The following is a 15,786-nucleotide window of genomic DNA, read 5'->3' as shown; positions in this document are numbered from 1 at the left end:
CTTGGCCTATATAATTAGCAATATTTGCTTGTGGAAAGAAGTTTGAGAAATCTCTGTAGAATTTTTAATGCCTGATGGAAACATAGATGCTTGATCTGGTATTAGTCTGCCAATAAATATTTTTTATCAACACTAATATCATGAGCATTTGATATAATTTATTGCACTTTGTAGAAATAAGCCTGTTCATTCCTTTCGAAAATGATGTCAAATATAATTAGAGATTTATAAAAGTAATCGTCGTGCACTCAAACGTTACAGTTGTGTGTATGCGTGGGTGTGTCACAGTACACACTCTTTTTCTGCTTGGATTTAAAAGAAATAAGTAAACATAATTTTCCAGTTGTTTTTATTTTTGTTATTACACATGCAAAATTTCTTTTATACTGTGATAACTTTATACAGTCACGATGTCCATATATAATGCACAGAAAATGAATTAAAAAGTATAAGAATTTTAAGTTTATTTATATCTACTTATCGTTATATAGTAATTTATACAGTCATATAGTAATTTATTAAGTTTGATTGAAAGTAAAGGAAAATTGTTTCTATTGATGTTAATATATAACATCCAGAAAGAAGCGACGTTCGTTTTTATTTAATTCTAAAACAATCGTATAGTAAATAATTTTGACACTCCTAAACGCGTAATATTTAAAACTCAAATATGTGTGCATTAAATTTTATTTCTTTTTTAGAAAAGTACACATCTTATCATGTTCCGTTTATCTGTTTTACACAACTTATTACTGTCGAAGTAATGAAACTAATGTTATTCGGTTTTTTTTTTCTTTTAGACAACTAGTAAATGAAAATTTAAAAATGTACTTTTACGTACGTTTTGTCTGACAAGATAGTCAAAAGGATAATAACTCGATTTGGATCCTTCTATCAGGAATTATTACAGATGGAAATTATAGTTAATACCTCCCAGACCGTCCATCTCTGCCCTTATCGTCTCTACCTTTTCGACGATCTTTGGATCTAGATCTCCTATCGCGGGATCGTGATCTCCTCTTGCGATCGCGACCACGAGATCGTGATCGCGATCTCGATCGACCCTTGCCACCCTTTTTGCGGCTGTACAGATAGCGTCGTAATTCTCGAGAAATAGGTTTCAAGTGCATAAAGTTACAGAATCCAGAGCGCGTACATTCTCTGAAACAATATTCAATATTCAATATGGAAAAAAATCTGTAAATTATCTCATAGCTTTTATAACCAGTAATGTTACAAGCATATTACAAGAAATGATTAGAAAAGGATTATTAATCCAGCAGTCATTACACTGTTCACAAACATACATACCCCATTTCATACTGACGACAACAAGCTTCTCTAAAGTCAGTAACTGGTGAAAGTTCAGCATAAACTGGTCTTCCACCAAACCATCTATTATTTAAATCATTTACAGCTCGTTCAGCGTCTTCTTCCCTCCGAAACTTAATATAAACATTTCCAACCAAGTGATCTCCCAGGTTGTCACAGACATTCATTTCTTCTATTTCACCGTATTTATCTTCGCATTCAACAAAAACATCTTCAAAGAAATTGTCGTAATGTTCTTGCATTTCTTCGTCCGATACATTGGCAACCACTGTAGAAACACATTTAGAAGACTATATAAACTGCGTGAAATGTTTCAATTAATTTTATCAATATAAATACACGATAATCTAATGACTATTGCTGCGGTATATTTGAAATTATTACTTGACAAACCGATAATGCTACTTTATTATACTTACAATGAGATCCATCCGCACTTTTTGCAGAATTCTGAGGATTTACGTAAAGATTCTGTAATAAACATGTCTGCAACAAACAGGTTATTCATATTATTACTCAAAGACTAAAGACAACATGAAAATAAACAGGTATCAACGTAAAATAGAAAGCATCAGTGCATGAAAGTTACACTTCATTAGAAATAATAAGGAAGTCAAACAGGATAAAAAGGTTAAGAAAAATATCTTTACCTGACTGAAAGTTGGCTTGTTATGAATACGTGAGCATCGATCACCATGTCGGCAGGCACCGATTTTGAAATAAAACGAACAGTTTACTCTGCAATGATACAAAAACGAAATAACGTCGAGCTTTTCGACGAAACATTCAAACAAGCATCGAACGAAACTTTTACTTACTTGTCTTTTTCTGTACCAAAAATTGATGCCAAGTATTCCGCCATTATTGGTGGTTTCTTGGTATCTTGAAATCAGAATGTTGTGTTTTTTAAAGCATGCAGAAAGCCGCTTTTCCACAACATATACAACGTTTTGCGTGCGACTCAGTTTTCAAAATGGCGTACGCGGTGTTATAAAACGCTCATTTAACAAGTTTGAGACAGCGATCATTTTAGATTGATCATCTAGCCTCTAGAGGGCATACAAATTTGTCCCATAATTATTTCGATCCGAATAAATGAAAATCCTTCTAAAATATATAATTTTATATTTACATCAGTATATTGATTAGTCTAATCAATTCTAATGTTCCTACTTTGTTGTATTAACAAATAGTTCATATAATCGCATGGAGTTACAAAGATGTTCTGCGTCGTGCTAGTTCATGCTAGTTGTACACGTCCTACCAACCTTATCGATACATTTTCCGGCTTTTGCTTGGCAACTCGTGACTTGAATAGATGGTGCTGTATGCATTTCAAAAGGAAAATTTTTGTACGATGTGTCAGACGCAGCAGACGTCACAATTTTGTATAAAATTATTATAACTGCTGTATTTACAGATAAAAATATCACAAGCTATGCACCATGTCCTCCTCAAGATGTATCGATAAAATCAAATATATTTACCAATTACCATTCTTCGAACGGTCGGAACTTTGTAAAATACTTAATCAAAATGACAAGTGGGAGGAGTTAGCTGGTAAGATGTAAAAAGAATTTTAAATTACATACAGTTTATTACCAGTAATATAATTTTTTGAAGGATTTTCCTATTTGTACAAGCATTAGAGAGTATTATTTTTTCAGGTGTTTTGATGGAATACGATGTGTTGACAATACAGAGTTTGCGAAAGGAGAAAAATCCGACGGATGAATTATTAACAATGTGGGGCCATCATAATCATACAATATTAGAATTGTTTGTTTTATTATCCAGAATGCAACATTATCAATCAATGATTCCATTGAAACCATATATCGATGAGAAATTTCATAAATTAATTTATAGCGGAGAAGGTAACCTTCATAGAATACTCGGGAAGCGACTCAACAAAAATACTAAAGATTTGAAGATAGGTACTCAAAATTTTAATCAAGTTGCTCCACCGGAACCGAATGTACCAAAAATTGTTATAGAAGCAAATACTAAAGAAGCTTCTCATAAAATTCTAAATCAACCAATGCAAGCTGAGCAGATTGGAATTACACCAAGTAATTCGAATAACTTACTTGTCGCTTCTGTAGCAGCTCCATATCATTCACCAGGTTCTTTGCAGCACAGCCCTACAAGTGTAAAAAAAAATAACGATGCAATATTCCCATGCACTGAAGCAACTCTGCCACATGCATCATACGACGAATTGTCTATAGTCACAAATGATTGGAATAAGCATAACATACTGGGGAAAGGAGGTTTTGGAACTGTATATAGAGGTAATGTTCTAATATAGTTATTAGAGGTATGCGAGAATCTAAAAATGTAGGGCACCTAATGATTGGGATGGGTCGGTAAGGTATCAGGTCAAGACTATAAAATTCTCTACCTCCGCCCAACATTTACAAGTTTTCGCACACCTTTAATAGTTATGCAATTTCTATCAGAGGTATTATTTTACAAATTTTTAATTTATTCTTTTGGTTTCGTATTGTATAGGTATCTGGAAGAATACAGATGTAGCTATTAAAAAAATAGAAAAAAGAGGAGCTGATTCGGATGACAGTTATGTAGTTCAACTTCAACAATCTCTCAGAGAAATAAAAATTTTAAATGGTTATCCGCATGAAAATATTTTACCTCTATACGCGTATAGTTTAGGTGGTGAAGCACCTTGTCTTGTATATCAGCTCATGAAGAATGGATCTGTAGAGGACAGATTGCTGGTAAAACAAAATAGCCAACCATTGACTTGGATACAACGCCATGGAATTGCTAAAGGAACTGCACGTGGCTTACAGTACTTACATACAATTGGAAAGAAACCTTTGATACACGGTGATATAAAAAGTGCTAATATTTTACTTGATAAGAATTTTGAACCAAGAATTGGCGACTTCGGTCTAGCAAGAGAGGGGCCTGAAAAGGATTCAATGAAAGTAAATCAACATTTTATTTTAAACAAGTTATTACTGGGTGGTAGAGTTGTAGAGATGTTTGCTCTAAAACTTGATCTATTCAAGACAGTCGGAATTATGATTTCAGCTTACTGAATTCACCATTTTTAATAAATTCTACATAATTTAAATCATATTGGATAGAGAGTATCAAACTAAGGGAAAGTGCGGAGCATGCCTGAATAAGTATATTTATTCATAACCGAATGTTATACATATCATTTTTCTACATTTATTTCAGGTGAGTAAAATTCATGGAACAAGGCCATATCTTCCAGAAGAATTTCTGCACGGACGAAAATTGTCTACAAAAGTAGATACTTACAGTTTTGGTATAGTTTTATTTGAATTAGCTACTGGTTTGCCAGCATATGATGATTCCAGGTCAGAACATAAATTTTTAAAAGATTTTATTGACTGTTGGCATGATAAAGAATTGTACTTATTGATAGATAAAAAAGCAGGTGAAAAAGATAAACAAGTATACTATAATTTAATACTTTTGGGGAAATGGTGTGCTAATCGTATGGCAGAAAATAGGCCCGAAATGCATATTGTTTTTGGAAAATTGAATGATTTGTAATTTTATATACATAAGTATATTCTATCTTGTGATAAGTGCATTTTTTAAAAATTTTTTAATTGTATATAGTTTATGTTTTATAGAGTGTATAAGGTATTTTGGAAATGTGTATTTTACAGTTAAATTGCTAAATGTTAAATTGCTGCATGCAACAAATTATTGCCGATTCCTAAGGAATTTTTTTACTTTATCCTGATTGAATTGCATGATTCATAGTAGTCAATAGTACTTTATCTGCTAAAACAATATTGTACTTTGCTCGAAGATTTCGTTTTATTTTGTTATCTTTATATTTGATTCACTATATTCAGAGTGTAGTGTACACATATATACATGTTACATTGTACAATAAACATATTTTTGAAATAAATTTTATAAGCATTACATAGATGTAGATAATATCCTTCACACAATATACCTAGTTATATAAAAATATAAAAATAATAGTTCTAGAGTGCATCGTTTAAAGGATAAAGAGAAATTTAACAAGTATATAGAAGATGCTTTTGGTATGAATAAAAAGGGTTCATAATTCAAATTAGTTGTAGTTTAGTAATAATTGTAGTAGTAATTCTATTACAAATTTGAAATAAACATTGAATGTTATAAACATGTACAGTTACATTCTAATTATTTATTATAAAAATGAATCTATTAATATAGTTTCTAAAATTTGTACAATTGTAATCCTAAAACTACATTTTACATATTTTTCTAGCACAGTAAATGAGATATGACATTAACAATAGTTGCAATCATGAAAATATCAAAAAAATAAGGAATCGATTCAAGAAAATAATAATACAGTATAATAGTTATATTATTGTTGTAAAATATACTTTTCCTTTAAGAAAAAGAATCAAAATAAATAGAAACATGCCAAATAAAATTAAATTCTACCAACTTTTCCAAATTTCATTATCAACTTGTTTTAAATTAAATTACTTTAATTTTAGTCAACGTTCTAAATCGAAAAGGTGTACAAATAATAGAAAATTATTTTGGCTAGTTGTTTCCCTAGTGTAATATCAATCTGCAAACGATGTTTGAAAGTACTACGGTGTACAAAATAGTAATATCTGGTAATATACAGTTTTTCCCCTATAACGTCGCGCAACTAGAGTGGACAACGAAACGTTCGAAAACACTAGCAAGAATTTGTTCTGCGCCTTTATTGGCTAACAATTCAAACTGCCTTATGGACACGAACAAAGAGAGTTAGTGTTGAGCAAGTGGAAGGATCATGTATCCATTTGATGTTGTCTTCTTCGTTTATTGCTTTCCCTCTCTCTCGAAGGCATTATCTTGCCCAATGGAGTGATAGGGTTAAAAAACTATATTTATACGTATACTTAAGCGTTAAACACGTTTACTTCGAAAATGGAATACTCAATTCATAGTTTGTACTCGCTAAAATATTAAAACTAACACGGTACAATACCTTCGTTAAAAATTAAGCGGAATACAAAATGCAGTAACGTGTACGGAAGTTCGTTTGGTGTAAGTAGTACGGGAATGCGCTTCCGGCGTAAAATTCAATCAAACAACAAGTGGCAAAATACGGTAAGACTTTTTTAAATTTTCGCGTCAGTTTCGTTGTCATTTCGGGCGTAATATATGTGTATTCCTCGGATCGACAAGCCGTGCATTTCTGTACTTTAATTACTAATTTCAATTGTAGACCAATTTACGAGGGTCCGCTTTTGTATTACAAATCGTGCAATTGACATTTCAATTTACCATAAACTTCTATGCGACTTATTCCTTTCAAAAGCTTTTATTCGACAAAGTTGAATTCGCATAGTTATAAATACTCTATCTCTGCGATAAATATAATTAGCTGTGACTGATCGATCAGAAATGCCATAGTTAAGCAAGAAATATCGAGTGTGTTCATAATGTTACAATTAAAAGGAGCAAAGAACGGTTTTCAAAAATTCACTGGAATTAGTGTCGAAGTAAACGGTAAGAATGTCCTGGAAGAATAATATCGATCCATAAAGGGAAATATTTTTAGCACGAAACCCTGAATGTGTACCGTAACGTAGAATACCTGACACCTTCGTATTCTGAGTCCGTTAAAAGTAGGAAGGAGTACCGGCAACCCCTGCTCGCAAGAACAAACGCGTTCAAATATTTTTATCGTTTTTCACCCGTCATATGTTCGAAGAGTGTAAAGAAGGACGTTTCTCGCGGTATAACTTTGTTAATCACGTGTGTTTACTTGACGGTTTTTTTCGAATACAGTCACCGAGGTGTTAACTAAATAGATCGGTCCTCGACGTGATCTTCTTGATAGCCGGTAGTATGCGTATCGTCGTGTATTGCCCGTAGTTGAGAGGTATCCTTAAATCGGTGCTGTCTCGTCTCTCCACCGGAAGTGGTTCTTGCTGCTGATTAATAGAACACAGCATGGCGGGAATTGATAACATCGCCATTACAAGTCCTGCGACGACTAGCGACCAAATTAGTACCGTTTGTCCAACCGGGACCACGTGAACCACCAGTTTCATTAGGAATAGTAAATCACTTGGCGGCGACGGTATGTACTGTAAACAAATGTTAAGTAGATAAGTAATACAGCCCGTAGATGACTAAAGGCCGAAAGTACTCCAAAAATATTTTTCCGGAAAATTATTGAAAAATAGTTTAAATATAGTTAAAAAATGTTTTTACAATAGCGTAACCTGAATCATACGGTTAGAAATCGAAAAAACATCTGATTAAAGAGAAAAAAAATTGGCCCGGTGCGGGATTCGAACCTTGTCCAAAAAGTCTTCAGTGGTTCCGCAGTCGGAGACCATAGTTTTTTTGAATAATATGTTTTGTTATGATTATGGTACCGCTATAAACATATGAAAACTTAACCAACAAATCTTTGTGTTTAATACGTATTTGATTGCATGATAGCGATTCTCATACGTAATCTCTTTGTTTGCGAATAGGGAATTATTGAACTACACTAACGAGCAAAACTGAGTCTACACTATTTGAAGCAATATAACTTTTTAAAAATTAGATCAAATGATTTGAATTTTATTGAGAAGTTAGAAGGATTAGTTTATTAGACGAGGTGTAAAAAATTTTTGAAAAAAGTTTGAATTGGTCGGAATCGCAAAAGAAATAGTAAAAGTTGGTTTTTCCAGCCTTTTTATCTGAGCCTGTATTGAAAATTTAAAGAATGTATTTGATTCGCTCGAATAAATTGTATCCATGCTGAAAATTTCACCGATATTGGTTAATGCGTTTACGAGTTATAAACGATTAAAAGTGCGATTTTAAGTCGAAAATCGTGAAAAACGGCAATTTTTCCACTTTTAAGCGTTTTTTTTTTAATATTCATTATGCTTTAAAAATAAGTAATATAGGCGCGGTAATTGGTACCCCCGCAGTAATTAGGTCCCTTACTCTAGGTAGATTATATATTTTTCTATTATCGCAAAACGTATTGATATTTTTAATGAATTGAAAAGTTAATTTTTAATATTCTGGAAAATTCGCTCGACAGTTCAATAACAGTTGATTCCATTGAGGTCCAGTTGATGTAAAGATTATTTATTGCCAGATCTTGAAAAGTTTCAGCGGAAAAATTTGTTATTGTACACTCGTAGCCTAAATGGCAAGAAGTATTGTAATTTGCGACGTAATAACTTTTTATGCGTGCTACCCGCATGAAATAGGGGCCCTTTTGCGGCTTCCCTTTTTACGCGTATGTCACCGCTCGCATATTAATTCCCTCGAGGCTGACATTTGTTTACATGTAACGCGATATTATCGGGTGTTGGTTTAGAACACGATGCCAATAAATTTAATGAAAAAAAATCACTAATTACCATTACTTCAGACTTACATCATAGGAGTGAAGTGGACGGCTATGATAATAGAATCTTCTTCGCGAAAAACAGCGTCTATTACGTATTATTTTTAACACTGCTATCAACAAAATTGATTTTCTATCTTTACTAAACGCGCGTTTTATCGTTACAGAAATAAAACAACAATGTTTACAAGTTTATCGAACTTAATGCTTGTCGAGAGGAAGTTGAAGTTTCAATGAAGCCATGTTGCAAAATATCGAGCTCAAAAGTAGGTCTCAAAGTTCTCGCGCTTTTTCGAATTTTCAATATAATCGTAGGACGACACTGAGCAGAATTTTCATCGGTCATCTATTTTCAATCAACGAAACTCGTTAAGTTATGTCCACACTGAAACAACATAGAGCAACTTTTCGTCGCTTCCTGCCGCCATCTTCTTTTTTTCGACGAATACGAAAGAAGAAGAACACAAGAGGCGAGAAAAAGTTGCTCGATGCTGCTTCGGTGTGGACATAGCTTTACACAGCGCTAATTTTAACGCTATGGCGACTGTGCTTGTTCTAACACCTGCTAAATAAGTCTGATAGTCACAAACAATGTGTCGTATAATTTAAACATTCTTTTCTTCGTATATTTCATTGGCTCCCAGTATTTCAAGAGAAGGATGTCTTCACGGTGTCGAGAAAAGTCGCATTTGGCAGGAAAAAAAAATGAATCGAAAGGAATTGGGTGCAAAAATTGGAACGTATTCCATTGGAATTTTGGTGCAAAATTCTTGGAGAACGATATATCTTTTCGTAATTGGCCGTGTCCGTTCGAGAACGCCGAATACTTGAAGTACTAGTTTTGCCAAAGGCGTGATTCTAACATACAAGGTTGAGGTACGAAAAGAAAATCTCTGGTCGGCGTCGTTCCCTTAAATAGAAACCTGTATCAAACGAGTTCAATAACTTGATGTGCAAGGTCATATAAATCACAAGAACAAAAGGATATCATCAGTGTACAGCGAATCTTCACGGGAATTCCACTTTCCCGAAGTTACTCGATAAATATCACAAAAACGGTTTTTCCATCGCCAATTAAAACTTCAAGATAAAAAGATCCGATAGAAATATGTTAGAAATTTTGGTTAATATAGGGCAACGGACCCAATTACTGTGTGGGTGGCCAATTACTCTGCCTATATTAACTATACTTATTTTGAAAGCATTGTATTAGAAAAGAGATATTAAATTCTTTTCAGTAAAACCAGTTAATAATGTTACATATCTCTTTTTTAATATTGCAAGTAAGTGGCATCGCCACAGTAATTGGTTCACTCACCCTACGCGTATTTTACAAATCAGATAGGGATACATATAAGGATTTGCAAATGATCAGTTTTTGCGACGGGCGCATGACGGTTCTGCACCCTGTCGCGAATTCAATTCGATATGTCCTTGAGATCTTTAACGATCTCGCTCCGCAGGATGTGGAGTTTGCCTTGCGGGCGGCTATGACTGCTTAGGGTGGAAAATATAGTGTTCACTTTATGGGAGTGTTAACCTTGAAGACGCCTTCATCAGCGTACCTTGGTACTATTTCCAGTAAGAAACGCGTTCTTTCGTGTTGCTCTTTAAAATAATGTAAGGTCGCTGGCTTGCACATTCCTGTTTAACGGCTCGCAGATTCAACCATTAAAGGCCGACAATTTGTTTAACGACACTCACTTATAAGACGTCAGAATGTCGATTAAGTTTTCAGGAGTTTCATCGAGGTTGTTATTTCTTATCAGTGGTTCAACACTTTGCACTATAATATCGTGTCAGACTCGTGACGAAGATTTCCTACAGAATTTACCAAATACGTTTGTTGTTAATTTCCTTTAAACCGAAATCAAATTCTATGTTGCTGTTAATATAATAACTATTGGAGCGTAGTTTCTACGCGATTTTGATTCAATTTTAAAAAACAAATACGACCGAATAAAATATTTTTCCTGATTAATTTAAAAAATACGTATTTCTGATAAAGGAACGTGCAAAAATAGTTCCAGTTAATGAATAATAATTTACTTTCTGTATAAAGTTAAAATGTTAACGATTATATACATGTGATTATAAATATGATATGTAGCTACCATTTTTCAAAATAGCTATAAAAACGCGGTTATTCATACTTTTAGTTCACGGATGTATAGTTGATGTACCTAGCTGCCTTTAAGTTCCGTTAATGTGGCAAATTGTTTTGCACTGATTATCCCAGTCGGTAACAACTAGAAGTTCAGTCGATATCAATCAAAAACACAATGGAATTTACGGAAATTTTGCTGACTGTGTAGACATACAATAGACATGAATTTTCATCTTCTTTTAGAAAGCTACGAACGACAAAGAAGTTCTAATCGCTGCAACCGTAATATAAATCGCAGAGTAACGCGTTAATGATAATATGTGTACACATAGTGTGACAATACTCACCAAGTCGCTCCAGAATAGCGGCACCGTCAAGTCGTTGAAGACCTTGATCTTGGGATTGTAAGATGTAGGGTACATGACGAGGTTGATCTGTATTCTCGAGTTGACGTGCATCGGAATGCCGATCGTCTGCAAAGGAAAAGGATAAAATTGTGAATCGTCGATCCGCGAATCGGAGATCTAGAGAAACCAGTATCGAATTCCCTCGGTCTTCTATTTTTCGAGGTATTATGCATTTTCAGTATTTCGCGAGGTCGACAGCCCCGTTGGCCTATCTATAGCAACGGTTCGGCTACACTAGTTCCACCAGATATTATAATCGTTCGATTAGGTAACTAATAAACGACGACCGGTTTGCGAATGCGTTCTTCTCCCATTCCGCCGGTTCTCTTGTGAAACCCATTTTCCCGTTACGAGGAATGTGCTTTTAGTATACGAATGTGTAACTCACATTAACTTCAGAAAGTAGTCATTTATCAATACCAATTTAACTTGGTTGCTATCCCTCGATTCACGTTCGCTCGTTTCGTACCGTTTGCAATTTCTGATCCTAATTTCCATTCAATTTCAAATCGAACGCATCACTGGCAAGATGCGTTCGACGATTCTCGAGTTCGTCGAGTTTCTCGGTATCACTTACCGGTTGTAGAATGATCCTCGTCCTGTGCTTTTCAGGGTCCGGATTGAGGCCTTCGACGTCTTCGAGTAAACTCGGATCCGCGTCGAGGAAGTGTGGCAGAGACATCGCTGCTGGAATCTCTGAGCAAACGATTCGACGATACGTTATTCAATTTCATTCGAACGAATTTATCTATTCGATAATCGGGCTCGGGCATTATCGAAATCAATTATTTAAAAAATAATCGTTAACACTAGGTTTACGGAGCACTAAAAGCGACTATTTTGCATTTCTTCATAAAAATAACAAGAGCGTTCTACCCACATTTTTAGCAATATTTTAAAAATAATATATACCCAAAGAAATAAATTTGCTAAATAATTTCTTATGTATGCATCCTTAGAATCTTAATAATATTAAATTAAAAACATTAGAACCTGTGATTTTGACGGGTCCCGTAAATCTAGTGTTAAGATAATATACTACTCGGTTGCATGTCATGTGAAATAATCATATATCAGTTTATTCGAACAACCGAATCATTTTTAAAAAAAATGTTCATTCGTACTCTCAAAAATTCTCTTCACTTCGCGTACCATAAAACAATTTTAAAAGCGTAAAAATTGGCATATCTTTTAATAATTGATTTCGTTGCTTCGATAACCTCCTCCCGAGGTGAGAATATTTATTATGTTAAATGGACAATGTAACTGAAATAGAATAGCATTCGAAAATGGTCTGTTCGATTTAAACGCCAACTGAGAAGAAATTTTCTATGTTACTTGTAAAATAGAAATATTAAAATATTTAGAATAATTCATTATTTCAAATCATTATTTTTAATCTTATTTCAAATGAAACGTGCCTAACTCTGGTACATATATGGCTGGTTAATTTCGTTCGAAATCGAGTTTTCTTGCATACTCGTGTACGGACAGTTTTTCGAGGAAGAAGGTGCTCGGCAAAAATGAAAGATCAATTGCTCCGGCGATGAAAAAACTCTGAGACCGATGCAGCGAATCGTTTCTCGAAAATGTCAGGTTGTTAATGTCGCACCGATCTACATTCCCAAAGTTCAAACTTCGACATTTGACGTTGCAGGCTGCCGGCTATTGTGCATTTCCTCGGCGAAACTGGCAGGAACTAGGTGGTACTTCGAGGAAAACTCAAGCGGTGAGTCTTTTTCTTACTTTCTACGATCATAAGCTACTAGAATGCGATGGAGAAACGAAGGGTTCACACGAGTATTGTCTCGGGTAAAATTACTAAATGGGAAGGATACGGGAGGACAGTTAATTTTCCAAAAAATTATACGCACTGTAATAGCACGGCGTCATATCGGAGAGGCCTTTCTTCAAACATTTCGACGGATTCTTGCAGAAGCACTTGTTATCAGGATTCATGTCCGGCGGGTCTAAGAAATCGTCGGCTACGCTGTAGAGATATCCTTCCAGGCCACTCTCCAGCCATAATTGCTCCTTGAACACGATTGGAATAGCTCTGCAGAACGCTTTCCTGTAGACTCTGAACACCGCGTGCTTGTCCAAATGCGTTGGGAACAGTTCTCCCTCGGTGCATCCTTTGACGCTATTGCAAATCGTGTTTCTGTCGGAAGAAAATCAATGAAATACATTCGTAAAGCACTTAATAATAATAATATTGCTTTATTCGGCCTTGCAGCCAAGATTTGGACTCGGTTTACAATATCCTATAATTACAACAAAATAAAACTATCTCTCTCTCTCCCGGCAAAGCACTTTTCATTGTTATAATGTACAAGTCGAACCAGGTGTAAAACTCCCATCGTTTTTCGTCAGTAACTTTACACGAGTTTCCTAATTTGATCGAGCCACGATCCAAAAGTTGAAATTGAACAAATTTTCTTACTATAGTACAATGATTCTTACTGTGGAAGAGTCTCGTTTCCTTCTGGTTCTGTGTATCCCCACTGCGACATTCCCGGACTGTAATTATAAGACTCGATGCTCAGGTACCGCCCCTCCTCTTCGGTCATGTTCTCGTTTTTGCCGACGTTCATGAACACGACGTTGGTTCCCTCATCGTACATCTGTGCAAAAGAATATTCATATTGTACGTGTCGCATTTGTTTACTCACATTCGCAGAGTGCAACCGCGGTGAATCGAATTGTGATGTCGTTTTACGATGTCGATAGCACTGGTGCAGGAATGTTTATGCAAACATTCGCTTTTACGATCATGTTTACGAGCATTGGAGATTGAAAGAAATTATATTACCCGTAGATTGCAGGTCTTTCAATTTTCTATATCAATTGGAAGAAAACGAATTGAGCAGACATCTGTTTCTTTTATCAACACTTATATATTTCTCACAGTGAAAGTTCACAGATTTTCTTTTTTTAGATACCTTCTATTACTGAGGGTTAATAGATTGTATGCACCTACTACTGAGGATTCATATAATTTAAATTATTTGACAATAACAGAACCAAATTCGTATATTTCTCTACTGTTTTTACCGTTTTGTGTTTCAATTACTCTCTTCGGCCATAAATGTACAGAATTGAAATTGTGAATGTTACAATTTTTATAAAATCCGCATCGTGGTCGTCGCAGTTTGGCGACTTTAAGTTTTGTTCATCTCGATATATTTTTCACGGAAAACAGGTGTCATGGGTATTTTTATTGTATACACATGTAGGCTGGCTTGCGATTACCAACTGCTTGTATTAACGACCTATCTCGGTACTGTACACTGGTTTTATTGCATCTTTTATAGCTTGTAGTATTGCTACAACAATTTACGACATGAACAGGTTAAACATTTATTCGCATTTTTTTCCATTATAGCATTCAGTTTCACTTCTCCTTGCATCAGCGACGTTAGACTTTTGAATGGATTGTTTTATAGAACGCAACTGTCCGTCGACTGGCGAGCCTATGTGGTTAAATGTTAGGTCAAATTCGAAGGTGAGTTTCATAAAGCTTGGCTCAAGATATTCATGGAAATGAGTCGTCACTTTCATTAACATCAACAACTTATCGTCTCGCAGCTAAAGGATTTGGTCGGAGAATTTACTGACAGTAAAAATACAAAATACGATTATACAACAAATGAAATCACCGATTTGGAATTACGTACAAACTCGTGAATTTTATAAACATAATTTTTCTGGTAGAATTCGAGCGAACGGCTTATGTAAAATATGTACAGAGAACAGATAGATGTACATATAGATATTTTTGAATCAGAGTAGTTACACGCAATCTTGTGTTTTTGGGTCAGTATTGTATAATTTCCTCGCGTTTTTCCTCCCCGTTTTCGCGGAATAAATGAATAGGCATGTTGAACGTGTTATTGTTCGCAGGAAATGTGACGAAACAATTTACAAACGGCAGGATCGTACTTGAAATCGTGATCATTGAGAATAAATTCATGAATGAGTCAGTTGCGCTCGTTCGGTCGGCAATGAATAGTAGAATATTTTTATAGTACCGTACGCTGAACACAAGGATCGTGCAGAACGTTGTATAATATTTTTTCTTTCACGGTCAAAAACGTTACTCGTAACGTAAAAATAACGCGAAAGTCTCGAGCAAACTGTTTCCTATGCAGAGCGGCTTTCAGAATGAATGCGGCTCACGCACTCGCGCTAACTGTAAGTAGAAACGGCAAGTAATGATCAGACGTGGTACTTCAATGCCGTTGAATCACAATCGACGGACATGCAAACGCAATTTTTACAAGAATCGATCTTTCCACTTAAGTAAACACATGTTTTCGAACGATTAACATATCAATGTTTGTTGTATTTGTCTTTACGTTTGAAATTTTCAGTCAAGGTTTCTTTAGTTTCAGATTGAAACGAGTTTGACATTTTGTAGTTTAAGAAAATCACAAACGCCAATTAGCGTTCAACAAAAAGTCAAATTCTTTTTTGACCAAAAAGTCAATTAGCGTCCGCGGATTTCCATCTTCCGCCATTTGCGATAGCTCGGGGTACGGGATAAGTGAAAAGAATATTCTCGT

General features: G+C 34.9%; 3 protein-coding genes across 4 annotated transcripts in view; 1 reads left to right on the top strand and 2 right to left on the bottom strand.

Moving 5' to 3' along the window:
• Positions 1-326: 326 nt before the first annotated feature.
• Positions 327-2,546, bottom strand: U2af38 (U2 small nuclear riboprotein auxiliary factor 38). The gene is made up of 5 exons (XM_076787354.1): positions 2,151-2,546; positions 1,983-2,070; positions 1,752-1,818; positions 1,312-1,600; positions 327-1,161 (listed from the first exon to the last, which is right to left on the bottom strand). The coding sequence occupies exons 1-5, from the start codon at positions 2,192-2,194 to the stop codon at positions 924-926; spliced, it is 726 nt and encodes a 241-aa protein (XP_076643469.1). The 5' UTR covers positions 2,195-2,546; the 3' UTR covers positions 327-923.
• Positions 2,547-2,679: 133 nt separating this feature from the next.
• Pll (serine/threonine-protein kinase pelle) lies at positions 2,680-5,762 on the top strand. The gene is made up of 4 exons (XM_076787336.1): positions 2,680-2,892; positions 3,000-3,626; positions 3,847-4,286; positions 4,546-5,762. The coding sequence occupies exons 1-4, from the start codon at positions 2,778-2,780 to the stop codon at positions 4,885-4,887; spliced, it is 1,524 nt and encodes a 507-aa protein (XP_076643451.1). The 5' UTR covers positions 2,680-2,777; the 3' UTR covers positions 4,888-5,762.
• The window catches only part of LOC143353769 (scavenger receptor class B member 1), a 45,896-nt gene continuing 35,611 nt past the window's right edge, over positions 5,502-15,786 (bottom strand). For both annotated transcript variants that reach the window (XM_076787332.1, XM_076787333.1), the window contains exons 7-11: positions 13,685-13,845; positions 13,096-13,382; positions 11,799-11,917; positions 11,162-11,287; positions 5,502-7,436 (exon numbers count right to left, since the gene is read on the bottom strand). In XM_076787332.1, coding sequence (XP_076643447.1) covers positions 7,146-7,436; positions 11,162-11,287; positions 11,799-11,917; positions 13,096-13,382; positions 13,685-13,845 — 984 coding nt within the window. In that variant the 3' untranslated portion in view covers positions 5,502-7,145. The remainder of the gene's footprint in view (positions 7,437-11,161; positions 11,288-11,798; positions 11,918-13,095; positions 13,383-13,684; positions 13,846-15,786) is intronic.

This window comes from Halictus rubicundus, chromosome 4 (genome assembly GCF_050948215.1).
Source record: "Halictus rubicundus isolate RS-2024b chromosome 4, iyHalRubi1_principal, whole genome shotgun sequence".
Taxonomy (NCBI): domain Eukaryota; kingdom Metazoa; phylum Arthropoda; class Insecta; order Hymenoptera; family Halictidae; genus Halictus; species Halictus rubicundus.
This window is presented reverse-complemented; position numbering and strand designations above follow the sequence as displayed.